The following is a 25,715-nucleotide window of genomic DNA, read 5'->3' on the forward strand; positions in this document are numbered from 1 at the left end:
GGTCATTCACTAGGTCATTTTGACCCCACGCAGTGAGGTCTTGCGTGGAGCCCCAGATCGAGGGAGATTATCAGTGGTCTTGTATGTCTTCCATTTCCTAATAATTGCTCCCACAGTTGATTTCTTCAAACCAAGCTGCTTACCTATTGCAGATTCAGTCTTCCCAGCCTGGTGCAGGTCTACAATTTTGTTTCTGGTGTCCTTTGACAGCTCTTTGGTCTTGGCCATAGTGGAGTTTGGAGTGTGACTGTTTGAGGTTGTGGACAGGTGTCTTTTATACTGATAACAAGTTCAAACAGGTGCCATTAATACAGGTAACGAGTGGAGGACAGAGGAGCATATTAAAGAAGAAGTTACAGGTCTGTGAGAGCCAGAAATCTTGCTTGTTTGTAGGTGACCAAATAATTATTTTCCACCATAATTTGCATGTAAATTATTTAAAAATCCTACAATGTAATTTTCTGGATTTTTTTCCCTCATTTTGTCTGTCATAGTTGAAGTGTACCTATGATAAATTAAGGCCTCTCTCATCTTTTTAAGTGGGAGAACATGCTCAATTGGTGGCTGACTAAATACTTTTTTGCCCCACTGTAAGTATTCAGACCTTTTGCTGTGAGACTCGAAACTGAGCTCAGGTGCATCCTGTTTCCATTGATCAACCTTGAGATGTTTCTACAACTTGGGAGTCCACCTGTGGTAAATTCAATTGATTGGACATGATTTGGAAAGGCACACATCTGTCTATATAAGGTACCGCAGTTGAAAGTGTATGTCAGAGCAAAAACCAAGCTATGAGGTCAAAGGAATTGTCTGTAGAGCGCCGAGATAGGATTATGTGGAGGCACAGGTCTGGGGAAGGGTACCAAAAAATGTCTATCATTGAAGGTCCCCAAGAACACCGTGGTCTCCATCATTCTTAAACGGAAGAAGTTTGGAAACACCAAGACTCTTCCTAGAGTTGGCCACTCTGCCAAACTGAGCTCACGGGGGAGAAGGGCCTTGGTCAGGGAGGTGACCAAGAACCCAATAGTCACTCTGACAGTGCTCTAGAGTTCTAGAAGGACAACCATCTCTGCAGCACTCCACCAATAATGTCTTTATGATAAGAGTGGCAAGACTAAAGCCACTCCTCAGTAAAAGTCACTTAACAGCCTGCTTGGAGTTTGCCAAAAGGCGCCTAAAGACTCTTAGACATGAGAAACAAGATCCTCTGCTCTGATGAAACGAAGATTGAACTCTTTTGCCTGAAGCCAAGCATCACGTCTGGAGGAAACCTGGCACCATCCCTATGCTGAAGCATGGTGGTGGCAGAATCATGCTGTGGGGATGTTTTTCAGTGGCAGGGACTGGGAGACTAATCAAGGATGAGGGAAAGATGAACGGAGCAAAGTATAGAGAGATCCTTGATGAAAACCTGCTCCAGAGCGCTCAGGACCTCAGACTGGAGCAAAGGTTCACCTTCCAACAGGACAATGACCCTAAGCACACAGCCAACACAATGCAGGAGTGGCATTGGAACAAGTGTGTGTATGTCCTTGAGTGGCCCAGCCAGAGTCCGGACATGATGTGCACCCTATCGAACTTCTCTGGAGAGACCTGAAAATAGTTGTGCAGCGACGCTCCCCAACCACTTAATAAAGAAAACAAATGTATTTCAGGTAAAAGTGATTTATTAAAGCATGAAAACATTATTAGATGTGCATCTTTGCATACATTACATGGACACGTTAAAGCATACATTAAAACAAAACACAACCTGAAGCTGGTACCGCTTATGCTAAAATAATGGGTTCAATTCCATCTGTAGAAACATCTAGTTAAGACTGCGGCTTTCCCAACATTTGTGTGCCGACCGTTCATTGTAAGGTAGTTATTCACCCTCACCAAGTTTAGGATAGGCACACTGAGTGATTTGTGCTTTCTGCTGTAGATTGACCTATCAAGATGGTGTGGATATTGTGGTTTGAGTCATCGGTACCATCTGGCTTTATTTATACCTGGCGCTAACATACGTCCTTTTTCCTGATCTTGTCCACATTCTTATTGTGCCCACATGTTCTGAAATATGTCTACACATGGTATTAAAATGTGTCTCATATCCATTCACAGTGTCCACATTGTGACCAGATTTCCTGGTCCCTCCCCGTATGCAAACTATTTGACAGCCATTCTTTCACAATAAGATTTATTTGAAGACATATTGATCCTGGCAGCATACCACCCTGCATCCCACTGCTGGCTTACCTCTGAAGCTAAGCAGGGTTGGTCCCTGGATGGGAGACCATATGGTGTTGGAGGGCCAGTAGGAGGCACAATTTCCTCTGGTCTTAAAAATATATCCTAGGGCAGTGATTGGGGACTTTGCCCTGTGTAGAGTGCTGTCTTTTGGATGGGATGTTCAAAAGGTGTCCTGAGACTCCGGTCAATAAAGAGCCTGTGGACTTATTGTACGAGTAGGAGTGTTAACCCTGGTTTCCTGGCTGAATTCCCAATCTGGAAATCATACCATCATGGCCACCCAATCATCCCAAGCTTCCAATTGTCTCATTCTTCTCCCCTGTAACTATTGTTACTGTAAATGAGAATGTGTTCTCAGTTAACTTACTAGGTAAAATACATTTAAAAAATGAATTCCATAAGTCAATGGTTTTAGACGATGGGATAATGATGATTTCACTGTCCAGATCCGTCTGCACTTGTAAGATATCCAAACACAGTGGGTCCTTGACCATCTCCAGAAGTGGTCAAGAAGATCAGATCACAATGCGTCTTTCAATCATCTACACCTGTCTGAAAATGTGGGCACAATAAGAATGTGGACAAGGTCGGGACAAAGGATGTATGTTACACGCATGCATAAATCTGCCTTCTGCTAAACAGTAACAACACAGTACTGTTTTCATCCTGTTGATACTGTATGAGTTCTTTGAATGATAGATACTACTCCATTCACTCCCTATGTGCATGACTACAGATTGCATGGCTCTATTCCTGCTGGCTGCCAATCGAAGGCATATCAGAACTTAAAAAAACAACAACAAATGCAATATGCTGGGCAGAAGCATTAATGCATGTTTGTCTTTAGGATTCCATGGCTAACACTTAGACACGTGTTCATTTGGTTTAAGATGATCTCAAACTCAGACCATTGTTCATATAAAAACATAATCCCTGAATTCCTGTGTATTAAGAATCCATACAATCTGTTACAGCAAAATAATGAGCAATGAGCAATGTCCTTTTCATTGCATAACATTTGATACAAAAACAGCATTGTGACACAGTGCATGGTAAGGTGACATTCACAGTGTAACTTTGATGTGATATTTGTACAGTGAATGTTGATGCCCCAAACTACAAACCAGTAATTTAAACCTTTTTTGACAACACCGTCTACTTTCTTCTCTCATAGATGTTTATATCTGATCAATTTCAAAGTGCTTTTATTTTCTACATGAAAGAAGAATTGCTCTCTTTGAGATAAGCTACCATCTGTTATGACATATATTTAATGTGATGTTGCATTTGCTCCACTTGTTATGTGAAATGGAAAGTATTTGTGTTTTATCCCATCTTACTTTTTCTCCGTCTGATTTACACTTTAGACTGCCGGACATCCTTCCATTCCATCTTAGTGTTCTGCAGGGCCTGAGTCTTTTTCTCATCCACCTGCACATAGTCCACTCTGTGTTCATCAGTAAGTAAGGGCTTCTGGAAGACATCACATCAGAGTTGGTGTACAGTAAACTACGGTAAGGACATTATTCAATCCAAACCTGTATCCAGAATAGAACTATCAGTCGTACATAGATGACACTTCCCACCTTTCCATAACGTGAAAAACAATTTTAAATTGATGCTGTTTTGTCAGTTATTCAGTGGTTATAATGCAGTCTTATTGTTCATGACATATGTCCTCTATGGTCCAGCCTGTATTCCAGCCATTAGTATTCCTTTCACTATGTCTTTTTGCTGTGAATCACCAAAACAATGAGTCAAATTTATTACCATGGAAATAGGCACAACTACACCTTGCAAGTGCTATTTGAGCCAATTCCACAATGTACTGTATTGTTTACTTCTGGGCTATTGAAATCAGATGGAAGTTGGACCAATAAAACCAAACAAATTAGATGATACATGCAATATATGTATGTTGTTCACTGTTTTAAGGTATGACCAGTACGTATGGTTTAAAGTACTATTGAAATGAAAACCTATTCTGCACCCCTGCTCAGATGGTGAAACAGACCAATAATTTGACTCGATTTCTAACATATGAGTCAATGCAAAAGTGAGACTTAAAGAAAATGTCACATACAGAACACAATACTTTGTACTTATTTGTCCTATTTTACATGTGTATTAATATTAATGTGTGAATTGTAAATGTGTTTTTTGCATGTCCCACACTCCCAGAGAGTGGGGTCACGACCAGCTATTATCAACGATGACCCTGGATTAACTAGGGTTGAGTGCCTTGCTCAAAGGCACATCGGATGATTTTTCACCTTGCTCGATCGGGATTCGAACTTTCCGTTACTGGCTCAACGCTCTAACCGCTAGTTTACCTGCCGCCCTATGCTTTCTACATTACCCATCAAAAGTTTGGACACACCTACTCATTCAAGGGTTTTTCTTATTTTTTTTATTACTATATTGTAGAATAATAGTGAAGACATCAAAGCTATGAAATAACACATATGGAATCATGTAGTAACCAAAAAAAGTGTTAAACAAATCAACATTTATTTGCAATACTTCAATGTAGCCACCCTTTGCCTTGATGACAGCTTTGCATTCTCTCAACCAACTTCATGAGGTCACCTGGAATGCATTTCAATTAACAGGTGTGCCTTGTTAAAAGTTTAATTTGCTGAATTTCTTTCCTTCTTAATGAGTTTAAGCCAACCAATTTTGTTGTGACAAGGTATGGGTGGTATACAGAAGATAGACATATTTGGTAAAATACCAAGTTCATATGTTAAGAACAGCTCAAATAAGCAAAGAGAAATGACAGTCCATCATTACTTTAAGACATGAAGGTCAGTCAATCCGGAAAATTTCAAGAACTTTGAAAGTTTTTTCAATTGCAGTTGCAAAAACCATCAAACGCTATGATGAACTGGCTCTCATGAGGACCACCACAGGCCCTCTGCTGCAGAGGATAAGTTCATTAGAGTTAACTGCTCCTCAGATTGCAACCCAAATAAATTCTTCACAGAGTTCAAGTAAAGGACACATCAACATCAACTGTTCAGAGGAAACTGCGTGAATCAGGCCTTCATGGTCGAATTGCTGCAAAGAAACCACTACTAAGGGACACCAATAATAAGAAGTGACTTGTTTGGGCTAAGAAACACGAGCAATGGACATTCGACCAGTGGAAATCTGTCCTTTGGTCTGATGTGTCCACATTTGAGATTTTTTTGTTGCAACCGCTGAGCCTTTGAGACGCAGAGTAGGTGAACAGATTATTTCCACATGTGTAGTTCCCACCGTGAAGTATGGAGGAGGAGGTGGGATGGTGCTTTGCATGTGACACTGTCAGTGATTTATTTAGAATTCAAGGCACACTTAACTAGCCGGGTTAACTACCACAGCATTCTGTAGTGATACGCCATCCTATCTGGTTTGTGCTTACTGGGACGATCATTTGTTTTTCAACAGGACAATGACCCAACACACCTTCAGGCTGTGTAAGGGATATTTGACCAAGAAGGAGAGTGATGGAGTGCTGCATCAGATGACCTGGCCTCCATAATCACCCAACCTATCAAGGCACAAGGCGAGACACAGGAGGCAGATGGTTGGAGTCTTACAATGTTTATTAATCCAAAGGTGTAGGCAAGAGAATGGTCGTGGACAGGCAAAAAGGTCAAAACCAGATCAGAGTTCAATAGGTACCGAAGGGCAGGCGGGAAAGTAGTCCAGAGTCAGGCAGGGGTCAGAACCGGGAGGACTATAAAAAGAGGATAGAAAAGGAGTACGGGAAAAACACGCTGGTTGACTTGACTAAACATACAAGATGAAGAGATACAGGAAACACAGGGATAAATACACTGGGGAACATAAGTGACACCTGGAGGGGGTGGAGACAATCGATGGAACAGGTGAAACAGATCAGGGCGTGACAGTACCCGCAGGGACGCCACCTGGAGTCCTACCTGGGCGCATACCTGGCTGACCGGGGTGTTGGCGGTGGAAATCGGCGATGAGGGCCGGGTCCAAGATGTCTTTAGCAGGGACCCAGCACCTCTCCTCCGGGCCATAACCCTCCCAGTCAACCAGGTACTGGAAACCCCTGCCCTGTGGTCGAACCTTCAGGAGGCGTCTCACCGTATACGCTGGCTGGCCATCAATAACCCAGGGGGAGGAATGGGCCTGGAGACAGAAGACAAAGGACAGTGAGACACAGGCTTAATTATGGACACATGGAAAGTAGGGTGAATACGGAGAGTACGGGGTAACACAAGACAGACAGCAGTGGAACTAAGGACTCTAGAAATGGGAAAAGGACCAATGAAGTGGGGAGACAACTCTACCCAAAGGGGCAGGTCGCGAGTGGAAAGTCATCCCCTCTGCCCAATGCGATAGCGGGGAGCTGTAGTCCGGCAACGGTCCGCCTGCCGACAATACCTGGAGTTGGACTTGAGAAGGGCTATACGAGCTCTTCTCAAGGTACTTTGACCGCGGCGGACAAACATCTTGGCCGAGGGTACGCTGAGCTCTTGCTCCGAGAAGAGTGGAGGTTGATACCCGAAAGAACACTCAAATGGAGAGAGTCCCGTGGCTGAACAGGGAAGGGTATTCCGGGCATACTCCACCCAGACCAGTTGTTGGCTCCAGGTAGTGGGATTGGTTGAGACCAGGCATCTCAGTGTTGTTTCCAGGTCTTGGTTGGCTCGCTCTGACTGACCGTTGGTTTGGGGATGGAATCCGGATGACAGGCTGGCTGACGACCCAATAAGGGTGCAGAATGCCTTCCAGAACTGAGACAAGAACTGGGGACCCCGATCAGAGACCATGTCTACTGGGAGTCCATGGATCCGGAAGACATGTTGCACCATAAGTTGGCCGTCTCCTTTGCAGAATTTAGTTTGAGGAGAGGGGTGAAATGGGCGGCCTTGGAGAACCGGTCGACTACCGTCAGAATGATAGTCATCAGACGGAGGAAGCCTAGGGACAAAGTCCAGAGATATGAGACCAGGGACGATGAGGGACTGCAGGAGGCCAGAAGGAGGTTGCCGTGGAGTCTTGTTTTGAGCACACACTGGGCATGCTGTGACAAAGGCAGAGACGTCAGGAACCATTGTGGGCCACCAGAAGCGTTGTCGAAGGAAGGCTAGTGTACGACGGGACCCTGGATGACAGGATCCCGTCTGGTGGAATGAGCTCATTCCAGGACCCGGGACCGGACTGGATTAGGGAAAACAGCCAGTTAGCAGGGCCCTCTTCAGGTCCAGGCTGGGAGCATTGTGCCTCGCGGACTAGGTTCTCAATACCCCAATCCACAGTGGCAGCAAGGCATGAGGTAGGGAGAATGGTTTCAGAGGTCGAGGGTGTGGCAGAGGAATTGTGTAGGCGGGAGAGGGTGTCAGGCTTCACATTCTTTGACCCTGGGCAGTAGGAAATGGTGAAGATAAATCTGGTGAACAGGAGGGCCCACCGGTCCTGCCTGGACTTGAGGCGCTTGGCTGTACAGAGATATTCCAGGTTTTTATGATCGGCCCAGACCAGGAATGGCTGTTCTGCTTCTTCCAGCCAATGCCTCCACTCTTCCAATGCCATCTTCACCGCCAGGAGTTCTCGGTTGCCAACATCGTAGTTCCTTTCAGCAGGATTGAGACAATGGGACAGGAAAGTACAGGGATGAAGCCTCTGGTCCTGGGCAGATTGCTGGGACAGTATGGCCCCCACTCCAACATCCGAAGCATCCACTTCCACCACAAGTTGACACGAGGGATCCGGATTGATGAGAATGAGTGCTGTTGTGAACCTGTTGTGAACCTTGGGGGAGGTGAGTGTCGAGAGGGGGGCCGCCAGGGTGCTGTGGTTCCTAATGAAACGGCGATAGAAACCAAGAAATCATTGTAACTGCACCCTGGACTTTGGTTGAGGCCAATCCACCACTGCTTTCACCTTTCCAGGATCCATCTGAACATTTCCCTCAGCAATGACATATCCCAGAAAGGTGATTGTAGAGCGAGGAAACTCACACTTCGGCTTTCACGAACAGTTGGTTCTCCAGGAGGCACTGAAGGTCCTGTCTGACATGAAGAACATGTTCTTGTGCAGATCGGGGAAAAAACAGGATGTTGTCAAGTGGTCCAATCAATCATCGGATTGTGCTTTTGAAGCCAGGAATATCCCAAAACAACCGGAACATGGGGAGATGCAATGAGGAGGAACTGTATTGTCTCACTGTGATTCCCATCAACCCGTAATTGAACGGGCACAGTACTATGGGTGACTTCCCCTATAGAGTGGCCGTCCAGTGCCTTAGCATCCATGGGCACAGAGAGAGGCTGAGTGGGAATACCAAGCTCCGAAGCTATTGTTGCATCTGTATGACATTCATCAGCCCCAGTGTCAATGAGCACTCGGACAGACTTAGATTGGTCTCCCCACAGCACAAGCACAAAAAGGGGTGTGCGGGTGATGGGAATTAGGGAACTCCCAGTCTGACTCACAATAGTACTGGTACCCACTAGAGACAAGGGCTTCCTAATAGGGCAGGTAGCCCCTCCAAAGTACAGACAACAGTTATTACTCATCCTTTGTGAGCGTTCTCCAACTGATAACCTAGTTCTTCCCAACTGCATAGGCTCAAGAGGATCCAACTCACCTGTCGTAGATTCCCGATAGGGCTCGGGTGTCTTCGAATCCTCTTGGAAGAGCTGTCTTCAGAAACTTCTGGATTCTCTTGGAGGTGAATGCGCCATAGCGGGTGCACGAGTGTGCCGAGACCAGGCTTCCTCTCACGTTCCCTTAGGCATCCATCAATTTTAATGGTTAGGGCGATAAGGGAGTCGAGATCCATCAGCAATTCCCGAGCAGCTAGCTCATCCTTTACCTCCTCAGAAAATTAGTGCAAAATAGTATCGAAAAGAGACTCCGGATTCCATGCACTCTTGCAGCCAACGTGTGAAAATCAACCGCGTAGTCTGTCACACTATAGGAGTTTTGACTAAGTCAAGCAGTTTACGGGACGACTTTCTCCCGGAAACCGGAGACTCAAATACCTTTCTCACTTCTGCCATGAATTCCGCCAGATGACCACAAATGGCAGATTGTTGCTCCCAAACTTCCGTAGCCCAGGAATGCACCCTTCCCGACATTAGCGTAATAATATAAGCTATCTTTGATCGGTCTGAAGGAAACGAAAGATGGCTGTAGTTCAAAAATAAGCGAGCACTGAGAAAGAAAACCCCGGCAGGTACCAAGATTTCCCGAATATTGCTCCGGAGGTGGTTCTCGGGGAACCGGGGTAGGATGTACAAACTCACCACAGAAAGCGGGAAAATTACTGGGTGATTGGGGTTTTTCAGAGGTGGCAGACAACCTCTGAGCTAACTCCCTGACTTGCTCCATAATAGCCTTTAACCCATGCTCGTGGTGTTCCATCAAGGAACTAAACCCTTCCAAAAGGCTCTGTAACAACTCCTCATGTCTCCCAATGGTGGCTCCCTGCAGGGAGACAGCGTGGTGGTGCAGGTTCAAGTCTGCTGGGTCTGTCATGGCCAGTTTGTACTATCAAGGCACAAGGCGAGACCCAGATGCAGACACAGGAGGCAGATGGTTGCAGTCTTACAATGTTTATTAATCCAAAGGGGTAGGCAAGAGAATGGTCATGGACAGGCAAAAAGGTCAAAACCAGATCAGAGTTCAATAGGTACAGAAGGGCAGGCAGATTTAAGGTCAGGGCAGGAAGGATGATCAGGCAGGCAGGAAAGTAGTCCAGAGTCAGGCAGGGGTCAGAACCGGGGTGACTATAAAAAGATAATAGAAAAGGAGTACGGGAAAACCACGCTAGTTGACTTGACTAAACATACAAGACGAACTGGCACAGAGAGACAGGAAACATAGGGATAAATACACTGGGTATAAAATAAGCGACACCTGGAGAGGGTGGCGACAATCACAGGAACAGATGAAACAGATCAGGCCGTGACACAACCTCAACCCAATTGAGATGGTTTTTGATGAGTTGGACCGTAGAGTGAAGGAAAAGCAGCCAACAAGTGCTCAGCATATGTGGGAACACCTTCAAGACTGTTGGAAAAGCATTCCAGGTGAAGCTGGTTGAGAGAATGCCAAGAGTGTGCAAAGCTGTCATCAAGGCAAAGCGTGGCTACTTTGAAGAATATAAAATATAAAATATATTTTGATTTGTTTAACACTTTTAGCGACTCCATATACTGTATACAGTACCAGTCAAAAGTTTGGATACACCTATTCGTTCAACGGTTTTTCTTTATTTTTACTATTTTCTAGATTGTAGAATAATACTGAAGACATAAAAACTACGAAATAACACATATGGAATCATGTAGTTACCAAAAAATATGTTTCCTAGATATAGGCGCATTGAACATTCAATTGCAGATTAAACGATAAGAGTGAGCATAGTGCCAATAATGAAAATGTGACACCAATCTGTTAACTGTCATGTGTATAAATTAAGCATGCAGAGACAAAGTGATATTACTATAGATGAATAAGTTCTTGATATGCCCACACACAATAGAATGAACATAGGGAATTGCAGTGGATGATGACGGTAATTTGAGGTCCTTTAAAACTGCCAGTGGCAGTTCAAAGTAAAAGACAGGCACTTTTAACACTGTTAAATAGTTGAATTGATTCAATGAGAGGACCATAATGAGAGGACCACAATGGAAACAAGTTTTTTGACTTTTTTTGTGTATCTTATCCTAGGCAATTTTGGTACAGTTGAAGTCGGAAGTTTACATACACGTTAGCCAAATACATTTAAACTCAGTTTGTCACAATTCCTGACATTTAATCCTAGTAAAAATGCCCTGTTTTAGGTCAGTTAGGATCACCACTTTATTTTAAGAATGTGAAATGTTTGAATAATAGTAAGAGAGAATGATTTATTTCAGCTTTTCTTTCTTTCATCACATTCCCAGTGGGCCAGAAGTTTACATACACTCCATTAGTATTTGGTAGCATTGCCTTTAAATTGTTTAACTTGGGTCAAACGCTTCGGGTAGCCTTCCACAAGCTTCCCACAATAAGTTGGGTGAATTTTGGCCTATTCCTCCTGACAGAGCTGGTGTAACTGAGTCAGGTTTGTAGGCCTCCTTGCTCGCACATGCTTTTTCAGTTCTGCCCACAAATGTTCTGTAGGATTGAGGTCAGGGCTTTGTGATGGCCATTCCATACCTCTTACAATACCTTGACTTTGTTGTCCTGAAGCAATTTTGCCACAACTTTGGAAGTATGCTTGGGGTCATTGTCCATTTGGAAGACCCATTTGCAACCAAGCTTTAACTTCCTGACTGATGTCTTGAGATGTTGCTTCAATATATCCACATAATTTTCCCTCCTCATGTTGTCATCTATTTTGTGAAGTGCACCAGTGCCTCCTGCAGCAAAGCACCCCCACAACATGCTTCACAGTTGGGATGGTGTTCTTTGGCTTGCAAGCCTCCCCCTTTTTCCTCCAAACACAACGATGGTCATTATGGCCAAACAGTTGGTCATCAGACCAGAGGACATTTTTCCAAAAAGTACAATCTTTGTCCCCATGTCCAGTTGCAAACCGTAGTCTGGCATTTTTATGGCGGTTTTGGAGCAATGGCTTCTTCCTTGCTGAGCGCCCTTTCAGGTTATGTCGATATAAGACTTGTTTTACTGTGGATATATATAAGACTCATTTTACTGTGGATATGGATACATTTGTACCTGTTTCCTACCGCATCTTCACAAGGTCCTTTGCTGTTGTTCTGGAATGTATTCGCACTTTTTGCACCAAAGTACGTTCATCTCTAGGAGACAGAACGCGTCTCCTTCTTGAGCGGTATGATGGCTGCGTGGTCCCATGGTGTTTATACTTGCGTACTATTGTTTGTACAGATGAATGTGGTACCTTCAGGCGTGTAAAATGGGTGGTGTAAAAATGTTATGTTTTTAAAATGGTCAAATCAAATCAATGTCTTGCTTTGGAAACAAACCCATTGTCACACCCTGACCATAGTTTGCTTTGTATGTTCTATGTTTTGTTTGGTCAGGGTGTGATCTGAGTGGGCATTCTATGTTGGATGTCTTGTTTGTCTGTTTCTGTGTTTGGGCCTGATATGGTTCTCAATCAGAGGCAGGTGTTAGTCATTGTCTCTGATTGGGAGCCATATTTAGGTATCCTGTTTTGTGTTGGGTTTTGTGGGTGATTGTTCCTGTCTCTGTCTCTGTCTCTGTCTCTGTCTCTGTCTCTGTCTCTGTCTCTGTCTCTGTCTCTGTCTCTGTCTCTGTCTCTGTCTCTGTCTCTGTCTCTGTCTCTGTCTCTGTCTGTGTTACACCAGATAGGGCTGTTTTCGGTTTTTCACGTTTCTTGTTTTTGTATATTGTTCTATTTTCATCTTTATTAAAGATGTATCAAAATAACCACGCTGCGTTTTGGTCTGCCTCTCCTTCCCAGGAAGAATCCCGTTACACCCATTCCTACCATTTGACCTCTGTCTATTCAATCAAGCTTACCTTTTGCACAGGAGAGGGGGATGCGGAATTGAAATCCAGTGAAAGGTAGTCAAGGTTTGATCTCCTAAGCCACTGCTGGGAGGCGCCCTCGTTTGTAGTGGAGAACTGTTGCCTTGACTCCTGAAATTAAAAGAATCCCAGTTACAATGAGTCTCACCTCACATTCATACATATTTTGATCTCGGAATATGTTATGTCATATGGTTCACTAATACAGAACATTTTTCATTTTGTATCGCTAGTTTCAGGTGAATATCAATTGTAATATTTTAAGCCTTTCTTAGTACCCCAAACATAAATAAATATTCATGATGCTCAAAGCTTTATTCCCCTGCTTTAGGCAGTTTGGAACTCAGAGTTTAGACACAACAGCTGAATTATTCATGGTAGGGGAGGGAAGTAGTCTGTCTATGAACTGACTTGGGTACTTTTCTTCTCGCTGATGATTGCGGAAACAGAAGTGTATGTATAACTATTTATAATGTCAATATAGAAGGTAACTTTACTACTGGAATGCTGGCTTCTTGGTCTCCTTTAATTCCCAGTGTTCCTTGCAGTGAATTTCTGGGAACAACACAAACAAACACACACAAATAAATCCAGCTTTTTTTTCATTTTAGAATTTGGACAGAAAGAGAGCTGAGAGTTCAGGATGAAGAGAGTAAAATTTCAGACTCACCCTGGCTCTGTCATGGTTCTGATCAAAGGCATATGAGTCGGACATTCTCTGATAGTGGACAGACCCCTCAGGTCCAGTGGTGGAGGCCGTGCTGCAAACCAGAGAAACAATATGGTGAGGTGAGGCAAGCAACCCTCAAATTCTCTTTCGGACAATAATGATCAGCTGTACTTTTCCCCCAACAAAGGACATTTGTGTTGAAACAGCAATTTTTCAAATAGAGCCATGCTGCAAATGTTGACTCAGGAAATACTGTCCTGAAAGGAGACTATCACAGGAAGTCACAAGATTCAATAGAATGTGAAAACCTTTTTCATTTTGCTTTTCCTCAAAATACATGCTTATGAAAGCATTTTTTATGCTTCCTCTACTTAGTACCCACTGCTGGAATGAGGATTAAATACATTATGAAGCCCTTTTATACATGTTTTTTTACTTCCTTTTTGTTCATTACCTCTCCTGCGTGGTTTGAGATCCCTGTTGATTGGAGGTGGTTCTAGATCCCCAGGTAGATCTGCAATGGGAAGGGGGGTGGGAGCGAGAGGGGCCTCTGTTTTGCCATTAGCCTTGAGGAAGCTGATTGGAGTGGGGCTCATAGGGATGTAGCCGTCCGATACATCTTCACCAACACAGACACCCGGAGAGGCCATGGACACGTAAGAGTCCTCATGGCAGTTTGGACATTGAGTGGCAATGAAATGTGGCTACAAGACAACAAGACCAGACCAACTTAGGAATTTGTACTACAGCATGGCCTAGAATGATGTAATAAGTCACTTACAAATCCTATATTGTTGTTTGAGATTCAAAAAGGAAACAATGACAGTTAAGAATTATTCCCTGCTGTGAACTATCTGACAAAATTATGTGCAAAACATTCAGTTCTCATCCGTTGTAGGTACATGTTTTCTCACCAAATTGAGACTAAGCCTTTTGTTCCTGCTCCTCAATGCACTCCCCTCAATGTCTCCTAGATAAGACAGAAATATCACTAATGAAGGTGGTTATCATGTTATATATCAGAAACAATGACACCAGGCATACTATGTGGTTGGAAACATGTTAGGTCAGAATAAATACACGTGCTGACTATATTGATTACGTATACCACATTGATGAGCATACAGTATGTGGTGGCAGGTATAAAGGGCCTAGACCAGAAATCATCAATTACATTCAGCTGCGGGCCGATTTTTTCTTGAGTGAATGGTCGTGGGGCCAAAACAGTATGTGGACACCCCTTCAAATGATTGGATTCGGCTATTTCAGCCACACCGTTCCTGACATGTGAAAAAAATCGAGCAAACATCCATGCAATCTCCATAGACAAACATTGGTAGTAGAATGGCCCGTACTGAAGAGCTCAGTGACGTTCAACGTGGCACCGTTATAGGATGCCACCTTTCCAAGAAGTTAGTTTGTCACATTTCTGCTCTGCTAGAGCTGTCCCGGTCAATTGTAAGTGCTGTTATTGTGAAGTGGAAACTTCTAGGAGAAACAACGGCTCAGCCGCAAAGTGGTACGTCACACAATCTCACAGAACGGGACCGTCGAGTGTTAAAATGCGCAGCGCGTAAAAATCGTCTGTCCTCGGTGGCAAAACTCACTACCGAGTTCCAAACTGCCTCTGGAAGCAACGTCAGCACAAGAACTGTTTGTGGGAAACGTCATGAAATGGGTTTCCATGGCCGAGCAAGCCTAAGATCACCATGCGCAATGACAAGCGTTGGCTGGAGTGGTGTAAAGCGTGCCGCCATTGCACTCTGGAGCAGTGGAAATGCGTTCTCTGGAGTGATGAATCATGCTTCATCATCTGTCAGTCTGACGGACTAATCTGGGTTTGCCAGGAAAACGCTACCTGCCTCAATGCATAGTGGCAACTGTAAAGTTTGCTGGAGGAGGAATAATGGTCTGGGGATGTTTTTCATGGTTCGGTCTAGGCCCATTAGTTCCAGTGAAAGGACATTTTTAACTCTGCCGCATACAATGACATTGTAGACGATTCTGTGCTTCAACTTTGTGGCAACAGTTTGGGGAAGGCCCTTTCCTGTTTCAGCATGACAATGCCCTTGTGCACAAAGCGAGGGCCGTACAGAAAGGGTTTGTTGAGATCGGTGTGGACCTCAACCCCATCAAACCCCTTTGGAATTGAATTGGAACTGCGAGCCAGGCCTAATCGCCCAACATCATTGCCTGACCACAATAATGCTTTTGTGGCTGAAAGGAAGCAAGTCACCGCAGCAATGTTCCGACATTTTTTTATATTTTTTATTTAACCTTTGTTTAACTAGGCAAGTCAGTTAAGAACAAATTCTTATTTACAATGACGGCCTACACTGGCCAAACCAGGACGACGCTGGGCCAATTGTGCGCCGCCCTTTGGGACTCCCAATCAGGGCCGGTTGTGATACAGCCTGGATGGAAAGCCTTCTCTTCTCAGAAGAGTGGAGACTGTTATAGCAACAAAGTGGGGACCAGCTCCATATTAATGCCCATGATTTTGGAATGAGATGTTCGACGAGCCAGTGTCCAGATACTTTTAGTGTAATTATACAATTGGAGACTGCAAATTGACCGCAAGAAGCTAGAAACAGATATATTTGACGAAAACATAATAATTTCAAACCTTGCTTACATTATAATACAATCACATACATAGCTCTATTTTGTTTAGGAATACTTTGGATCAGATTTCCAAATTTAAAATCACTTGGAACTGATTTCCTGGTGTTTTTGGAGTCTTAAGTCCAACAATAAAAAATACAGAAAAAATGCAGAAAACTTGGGGGGCAAAATAAAATCACAGTTGGGGAACCCTGGCCTAGACTGAAGGACTCTGCTGGTTATATACTGTACCTCTTCTGAAGTGGTCTGGCAGGCCTGACAGAGAGATCCTCCGGGGGATGAGTGCCGGTTGGCCTGTGAGCTGCTGCCTAATTCCTGCCAGAGGCCCGTGGGAGCCGTCATCTCTGAGGTGCTCTGAGAGGTGGACAGGCTTGGGGGGTAGAGGAGGGGGAGTTAGTCCATCACTAGTTGCCTCCAATATGGCAGAAGAGTATGGCTTGTCAAACTGGAAGACATCTGGTGTACGATGGAGTGTTCGAGGAGAGGATGAGGTTGACGTGGGGCCACATGGTGCGCTGAAAGGGGGGTCATGCGTCCTAATGTGGGGAAAGGGAGACTGAGATGGTCCAGTGTGAGGGAAGGGGGACGGAAATGGGCCAGTATGGGGAAAGGGAGACGGAGAAGGATCAGTGCCGAGGGGTGAAGAGAAGACATCTTCAGTAGTAGTGTCTGATGAATTTTGTTCCAGAGATCTCTCCGAATTTGAAAAGCTGTCGCATCTATAAAATAAATAAAAATAAAAATACAGTGTTTATCGTTTATCATCATTTAACCTAAACATCAAAATATGTGATGACGTCTGTAAACAATCCAATGAGGTGCAGAAGTTGGTATGATGTATCAATTGGGGGAGGGATCGTCTTCAGGAAGCAGAGCAACGTGAGCGCATGGTGTGAGCAAAGGTTTTAAGAAATATTTCAGACTTTTGCATGTTTAAATAGAGATTTCTTGACAAATCTCTAAAGAAGCATATTTATTAGGTTTTTAACATATTTAGTTTTTCTGAATACTTTTTTAAAATGTAGTTTTCTTTTTGTTGCCTCAGGGCAACGGTGAGCAGTTATGCTACTTTTCAGGGCAATATCATACTCAATGAAAGACATGTAGTTTGATTGAAATGATGGCTTTGGTCAATGTTTTTGCCAACATATCCACTGACATTCACAGGCAATTGACACAGGGAAATTCTATGGGCAAAATTAGCCTAATTGAGCAGTTAGGATCATAGCCTCTGATAGTGAGGACAGTGATCTTGAGGACAGTGAGAAAGAATGAACCCCAGAAACAGGTTTGAGAGGCAGTGAAATACTATATGCCCAATACTATATGCCTTGGTGTTTTAGTACCCTTATGACACAGAGTTGCCCTGAGGCAAAACGTTCTAATCTAGGTGATGGGGGTAAAAGTAATTTTGTTGTTGTTGAAATTATTGATACATTATCAGAAAGCCTAAATCTTCCAAGAATAGAATGGATATTTTTTGGGGGGATGCAATATGTAACTTTTTGAAATGTGAGTTATAGATCTATCATTCTCATTGAACGAAAGTCTAATAAGTGGTAGATATGTTCTATGTGCACTATTTTTATGCTTTATGTTCTTAAGTTTAATTTTTGCGTCTTTTACTTTCGGTTTTGTACACCAGCTTCAAACAGCTGAAAATACAATATTTTGGTTATTGAAAATATATTTCACAGCGGTTTGGATGGTACAATGATTCTTTACACGATGCTTGGTTGTTTTGTCACATAACCTGAAATTAGGCGAACTGTTCGAATTTTTGCAACCAGGAAATGGCAGAGCGATTTATGCATACTGCACTTTTTTTAAATGAAAAAATTAAATGTGTGCAGTAGAGTGTTAAACAACGTGTGGTGTTGATATGGTGTCCAGCTTGATGTTTGAGAGGCTATTTACCTAGAGAGGCTGAACCTCCCTGTCTCACACTGTGAGAGGAATAGGTAATCCAGTGGATGGTTGGGTTCCATCTGGCTCGGCATCTCCACTCTGCTGTTGCCATTGGCCACAAAGTCATGGTTGGAAATGAATGACATACTTCGGGAGAGAGCTGGTGAAACCTGCTGGGGGTTTGGGGTGTGAGAGAAAACTTCCTCAGATTCTGAAAGACAGAGAGATGGGGAGAGAGCGAGAAAAAGAACAGGGGGATTAGAGAGAATAGAGAGAAGAAATCCATAGTTTCTACATTAGTTCTGGGCTGGCTCAGGATAATGTTACACAGACATTGGGCCAGAGTCAGACAGGAATCCTGATCTCGTGATCTCTGAAACGTAGTTGTCAGTACTCTCCAGCAGGTGGCAGTGCAATGAATTTGTAGTGCTTTTAATGTTTTTGCGCTTGTCCATGTCCCCCTTACTGTAAACGAATCCCCCACCATGTAACTATTCAGACTGAGTAACCCCTTTTCTAACAAAAAGTCCACTATGGTACAGTATAACCACAACACATGTGTAGGTATAAACATGTTATACACTGAGCATAACAAACATTAGGAACACCCCACCACCCCCCTTTTGCCCTCAGAACAGTCAGAGCATGGACTCTACAAGGTGTTGAAAGCGGTCCGCAGGGATGCTGGTCCATGTTGACTCCAATGTTTCCTACAGTTGTGTCAAATACATACATATGTGTATTCCCAGTCGTGAAATCCATAGATTTAGGGCCTAATGAATTTATTTAAATTGACTGATTTCCTTATATGAACTGTAACTGTAACTGTGTCACGGCTGTTGAAGGAACTGGACCAAGGTGCAGCGTGGTGAGCGTACATATTCTTTTTTTTAGGAAAAGACGCCGAACAAAACAATAAACACTACAAAACAAACCGTGAAGCTACAGGCTATATGCCATAAACAAAAGTCAACTTCCCACAAAGGAAGGAGGGAAAACGGACTACCTAAGTATGGTTCCCAATCAGAGACAACGATAGACAGCTGTCCCTGATTGAGAACCATACCTGGCCAAAACATAGAAATACACAAATCCTAGATAACAAACCATAGAAAGCCCACCCCAAATCACACCCTGACCAAACCAAATAGAGACATAAAAAGGCTCTCTAAGGTCAGGGCGTGAAAAACTGTAACTCAGTAAAATCTTTGAAATTGTTTAATGTTGTGTTTTTGTTTTTGTTCAGTATAGTTATAAAGACCAAAGTATGAGTGTGAGTATCACCATGGGGTAGAGTATAATAGCTTGGTCTATCAACGCTTTGTGTATTCAAATTTCTCGAGACAATGAGATACACTGTAACTACTATTTGAAAATGATTTAAATGCTGTAAGTACCTCATTGTTATGAGGCATATTGTAAAGCCTAAAGGTAAAGCACATGAAACTGCAGAAAATAATGAAATTATGGCATTATCTGTTGTATTTTTTCACACAATGGATTTACGACAGTGTGTGTTGGAAAGATTTTTGTGTGTGTACTGAATAGTAAACTAGTTCAGGATTTCATTGACTGAATGTCTGACATTGTGTTATCATTCCCAGTAATGTGTAAACCTGGGGTTTGCCACTGTTCCTCTGGGCTATAATCTCTTCTCTTTGTCTGGAGATCATGTAGTCGGCTCTATCTGCTCCAAACAGAACAATGTTTAACTAAATGTTCCAACTTACAGCTCTTATCCACAGCTCTCAACCCTGGTTTGGAGTTAATAAGACATGAAGACAAGAGAGCTTGGTGTCTAACTGTTCAAGCATCACCCTAGCTGAACTTGCATGCCTGTGGAGAGTTGTAATATCTATGGCACTATGAGTTCCACAGAGAAAGATAACTTGTAACTGAATTGGGTAAAATAAATCACATTTTACTTCAGCACTGTTCAGTGATTTACTGTTTGTAATCAGAAGCTGTCTGCCAAATGGTTCTGATTTGATTATTGCTACAACATTGAAGTAGGTGTATGCATGGGTGCGTGTGTGCATGCCTACATGTGTGCTTGTGTGTGTGTGTCTGCATATGTGTGTGTGTCTATCATTTTAGTGTGCACTTTTCTGATTGTGCATGTACGTCAGGGGCCCTTTTGCGAAAAAGATTTCTAACCTCAACCTAATACTCCAAAAATAGTTAATATACTACAATATGTCATTGAGGGACATCAGTACATTTCTTGAGCCCAGGGACTTTAACAGCCAAGAAGAGGCAAAGTATCATACTTGGCTTGGAGCATTAATGAGAATAAACACATTTAATTCAAACGTCTCCTTTAAATGCAATGCAAAACGACACATGACAAATTAATATTCACATCTTCAAATAATATATTATTTTTTTGCGGGCTTCTCTGAGACGGTCCTTGATTTACCAGTAATGTCCTCAAGACATTTTTAAGAAGCTCACAACACAGAGAAATCATCAGACACCTAAATGGGTTGTTATCTCATATGTACATACTGTATTTTATACCATCTATTGCATCATGCCTATGCCGCTCTGTCATTGCTCATCCATATATATATGTATATATTCTTATTCCATTCCTTTACTTAGATTTGTGTGTATTAGGTAGTTGTTGTCGAATTGTTAGATTACATGTTAGATATTGCTGCACTGTCGGAACTAGAAGCACAAGCATTTCGCTACACTCGCAATGACATCTGCTAACCATGTATATGTGGCCAATAAAATTGGATTTGATTTATCTCATTCTTGAATATAGACAACCTTTCCTAAACATGGCTACTCTACCCACACACAAACACATGTGCACACATTCTTACTGTAGGTCACTGGACAAAAGCCTCCAACAAGAGTTGAATACCAAATAGTGTTTCTCTATATTCTTTGTAGAAATTGAACATATGAATGTGATTTTGTAACTAATTCTAATAAAAAAAATATATATTTAATTTAACCTTTATTTAACTAGGCAAGTCAGTTAATAACATATTCTTATTTACAATGATGGCCTACACCGGCCAAATCCGGCCGACGCTGGGCCAATTGTGCACCGCCCTATGGGACTCCCAATCACGGCCGGTTGTGATACTGCCTGGATTCGAGCCAGTGTGTCTGTAGTGACGCCTCTAGCGCCTCGAGATTCAGTGCCTTAGACCTCTGCACCACTCGGGAGCCCCTAAACTGGTTACCAACGTACTTAGAGCAGTCTAATTAATTTAATTTGTAATGCGCATTTCTAATACCCAAGGCGTTTAAACTGTGACCGTATTAAACTGTGTCTCTGTGCCAGGTCCTTACCTGTCCCATCATCCAGACTCAGAGGTCCAAAGTGACAGATTTCCCTGATCTGGCTGACCCAACTGTTCATCTCCTCCTCAGTCTTGGCCACCAGGTAGAAAATGCGAGACGACGTCTTGATAACGAAGAGGTGCTGGTTCTGGAACTCCCTCTTGACCAGGCGTTGCTCCGTCTGCATCTGAACCTCACACTCTCTCAGGTCGATGGTGCGGATGGGCTTCTTTGAGGTTGTGTTTCGGTAGTACTCCAACACATCTGGATTCCCACTCATACGTCCTCTTCGAAGAACAAACCATCGTCTCCTCCATGCCTAGGGGACAGGGAGACAGACAGATCAACATACTGTACTGTTGCATGTACAAATAGACTTAAGCAATAAGGCCCGAGGTGGTGTGGAATATGGCCAATATACCACGGCTAAGGGCTGTTCTTATGCACAACACAACGCGGAGCCCTTAGCCATGGTGTATTGGCCATATATCACAAACCCCCAAGGTGCCTTATTGCTATTAAAAACTGGTTGCCAACGTAATTAGAGCAGTAAAAATAAATGTCATACCCTTGGTATACCACTGCTGTCAGCCAATCAGCACTTAGGGCTCGAACCACCCAGTTTATAATGTCTGATATACATCGGCTGTCAGCCAATCATCACTCAGGGCTCATACCACCCAGTTTCTAAAAATATATATACACGGAATAAAAATATAAATGCAACATGCAACAATTTCAAAGATTTTACTAAATTACAGTTCATATAAGGAAATCAGTCATTTAAAAAAAAATCATTAGGGCCAAATCTATGGATTTCACATGACTGGGAGTACAGATAAGTATGTTTCTGTTGGTCAAAGATAGCTTTAAAAAAGGTAGTGGCGGATCAGAAAACCAGTCAGTATCTGGTGTGACCACCATTTGCCTCATGCAGCGCGACACATCTCCTTAGCTTAGAGTTGATCAGGCTGTTGATTGTGGCCTGCTGAATATTGGCAGGAACTGGAACACTCTGTCGTACACATCAATGCAGAGCATCCCAAACATGCTCAAATGGGTGACATATCTAGTGAGTATGCGGGCCATGGAAGAACTGGGACATACAATTAAAATGCAATTGTGTTCATTGTCTGTAGTTTATGCCTGCCCATACCATAACCCCACTGCCACCATCGGGCACTCTGTTCACAACTTTGACATCAGCAAACCACTCTCCCACACAACGCCATACACTCTTTCTGCCATCTGCCCGGTACAGTTGAAACCAGGATTCATCCGTGTAGAGCACACTTCTCCAGCATTTCAGTGGTCATCGAATATGAGCATTTGCCCGCTGAAGTTGGTTGCGACGCCGAACTGCAGTCAGGTCAAGACCCTAGTAAGGACGACGAGCACGCAGATGAGCTTCCCTGAGATGGTTTCTGACAATTTGTGCAGAAATACTTTGGTTGTGCAAACCCACAGTTTCATCAGCTGTCCGGGTGGCTGATCTCAGACAATCCTGCAGGTGAAGAAACCGGATCTGGAGGTCCTGGGCTAGTGTCGTTACACTTGGTCTGTGGTTGTGAGGCTGGTTGGACGTACTGCCAAATTCTCCTAAAAACGAGGTTGGAGGCAGTGAAATTAACATTCTCTGGCAACAGCAACGGTGGACATTCCTGCAGTCGGCATGCCAATTGTGACAAAACTGCACATTTTAGAGTGGCCTTTTGTTGTCCCCGGCACAAGGTGCACCTGTGTAATGATCATGCTGTTTAATCAGCTTCTTGATATGCCACATCTGTCAGGTGGAGGGATTATCTTGGCAAAGGAGAAATGTTCACTAACAGGGATATAAACAAATTTGTGCACAAAATTTGAGAGAAATAAGCTTTTTGTGCATATGGAACATTTCTGGGATCTTTTATTTCAGCTCATGAAACAGCTTACATGTTGTGTTTATATTTTTGTTCAGTCTATTACAACTACAGTATGTAGACTAGTTGCCTTAGTTGGTTAGTAACCTTAGAGGTATTTGGTTGGTTATTATGTTTGATGCAATTTGATGTGAATTTAGTTTCAACCAAGGCCTCAGCAATAGAATGTCAGTATATCTATGTCTATTTTATAGGTCATCAACAGAACCGTCAGTGAACAATCTGAACATGGTACTGTAGCTCAATACAGAATTGCTTTTAATATTTTTATGTCCCCTGACTGTGGCTAAAGATGATTTGTACAGATCAATGTTTTATATCCTCATGTAGTCTCCAGCGTTGTGACCTGTGTCAATCAGTTTTTCACACACAATTAAAAGGAAGATGTATCACTGCTCTTCTAAACATGTTCACTGGGAAGTTTAGCTACAAAACCTTAATTTAACTATAAACAACACCCTTTTTCTTGCTTTTGGTACTGGAACTGACAACAAGAAGAGGAAGTTAATTCTATGTAAAAGAGAATGTCTGACACAAACAAAAAGCTATTTGTACTGCAGTGGTTCACTAACTAACTGGGGAAGATTAAAAAGGCAACCTCTTTTTCTGCTGAGGTTCGTTTTTTCATGTCAGTATGGTTACTGATTGGTATAGGAGCAGTTTTGTTTTCTTTAATGCTATGGGAATTTGATGCTTAGCTGGCTCTCTTAATTTTGATACGGAGTAAGTAGGCCTAACTGAAGTATTGTTAACGTTTTGATCTTGATCGTGATGACCTCATGGTCACTCACATGGGCTATAAGTCATAGGTTCATCTATATTCTAAAAGTCAAATATTCATGACTGACCTCCATACTATGTCTGTTTCAAACTTCACCCATGTATTATTTAAAGCCATTTCCAATTCCACCTTTTTAGCAGGAGTTGTATATTTTTATACAGTTGCCTCATAAATGCAGCATTCAGGTGATTCATGCATTATTCAATTAGTCAGAAGTCTGTTGGCATGGAACACTACATGACTTGAAATTAAATCAGCTGTTTTTGAGCTTTGAGAGTACATTTGGTGAAACAACCTATCATAAAGAAGATGTGATTTGTTTTGAAGAGTCAGAGGTATTAGCCATACTGGAAACAACACATTTTGTAGTTGTCTGTGTTACGCTGTTTTTCCTATCTCAGTTGACAAAGTAAGTGTGTGCTATAACCCACCAGCCACCAATTTGGGAGTACATTGTATCACTTTGTAATGATCTATCTAGAGAGTTATGAAAATACTCAGACTGTTTGTTCGTTTGTTTGAAACCAAAACTCTGGCTTGGTGTGCCCTCACTCATATTCAAATCAACTATAAACAGTGGACGAGTTGTAAATCCTAATTTGCATCACACAGTGCTAGTATAGAGCAGAGAGACAGGGAGCAGGGAAGCTCATGTCCCTCATCAGTGGTACATTTTCAGTAAGTCAAAGCACGTTTAAAATACATAATGTGAGAATAATCAACCTGCTGACAGGAAATATACTCACGCTCTAGAAACCTCTATAGAATCATGTATGAAAACACTTCCTTGTTGTGGGTGATAACTGTCTTATTGAGCGTGAGTTCAACTATGCTAGAAAATAAACTTTGCCTACTCTTTGCCTACTCTATTGAGAATTATGTTTCAAGTTTCTAAATCATAATATTTTTGTTTCCCCATGATATTCTTTATAACACTATTATAATTTATATAAGAAAATGTCAACACATTACTAATTTACATTTTGTTGTAACCCTTTTTTAAAACAGCATGGGCCACTAGCAATGGTAGCTGTGACCTCCCTGTGTTGGAGAATTTAAACTGTCTTGAAGTCGGAATTCTACATACACTTAGGTTGGAGTCATTAAAACTCGTTTTTTAACCACTCCACAAATGTCTTGTTAACAAACTATAGTTTTGGCAAGTCGGTTAGGACATCTACTTTGTGCATGACACAAGTCATTTTTCCAACAATTGTTTACAGACAGATTATTTCACTTATAATTCACTGTATCACAATTCCAGTGGGTCAGAAGTTAACATAAACTAAGATGAGTATGTCTTTAAACAGCTTGGAAAATTCCAGAAAATGATCTCATGGCTTTAGAAACTTCTGATAGGCTAATTGACATAATTTGAGTCAATTGGAGGTGTACTTGTGGATGTATTTCAAGGCCTACCTTCAAACTCAGTGACTCTTTCCTTGCCATCATTTGAAAATCAAAATAAATCAGCCAAGACTTATTTGTAGACCTCCACATGTCTGGTTCATCCTTGGGAGCAATTTCCAAATGTCTGAAGGTACCACGTTCATCTGTACAAACAATAGTACGCAAGTATAAACACCATGGGACCACGCAGCCGTCATACCGCTCAGGAAGGAGACACGTTCTGTCTCCTAGAGATGAACGTATTTTGATGCGAAAAGTGCAAATCAATCCCAGAACAACAGCAAAGGACCTTGTGAAGATGCTGGAGGAAACAGGTACAAAAGTATCTATATCCACAGTAAAATGAGTCCTACATTGACATAATCTG

At 42.6% G+C, this 25,715-nt stretch overlaps 1 protein-coding gene across 2 annotated transcripts in view; it reads right to left on the reverse strand.

The window, feature by feature from the left end:
* Window positions 1-1,658: 1,658 nt before the first annotated feature.
* gab3 (GRB2 associated binding protein 3) overlaps window positions 1,659-25,715 on the reverse strand; it is a 28,269-nt gene continuing 4,212 nt past the window's right edge. For both annotated transcript variants that reach the window (XM_021623235.2, XM_021623236.2), the window contains exons 2-10: window positions 21,248-21,557; window positions 17,945-18,146; window positions 16,259-16,746; window positions 14,317-14,372; window positions 13,857-14,106; window positions 13,403-13,493; window positions 13,230-13,287; window positions 12,724-12,843; window positions 1,659-3,711 (exon numbers count right to left, since the gene is read on the reverse strand). In XM_021623235.2, the coding sequence (XP_021478910.1) occupies window positions 3,595-3,711; window positions 12,724-12,843; window positions 13,230-13,287; window positions 13,403-13,493; window positions 13,857-14,106; window positions 14,317-14,372; window positions 16,259-16,746; window positions 17,945-18,146; window positions 21,248-21,557 (1,692 nt within the window). In that variant the 3' untranslated portion in view covers window positions 1,659-3,594. The remainder of the gene's footprint in view (window positions 3,712-12,723; window positions 12,844-13,229; window positions 13,288-13,402; window positions 13,494-13,856; window positions 14,107-14,316; window positions 14,373-16,258; window positions 16,747-17,944; window positions 18,147-21,247; window positions 21,558-25,715) is intronic.

The sequence above is a fragment of the Oncorhynchus mykiss genome, chromosome 12 (assembly GCF_013265735.2).
Source record: "Oncorhynchus mykiss isolate Arlee chromosome 12, USDA_OmykA_1.1, whole genome shotgun sequence".
Lineage (NCBI taxonomy): Eukaryota > Metazoa > Chordata > Actinopteri > Salmoniformes > Salmonidae > Oncorhynchus > Oncorhynchus mykiss.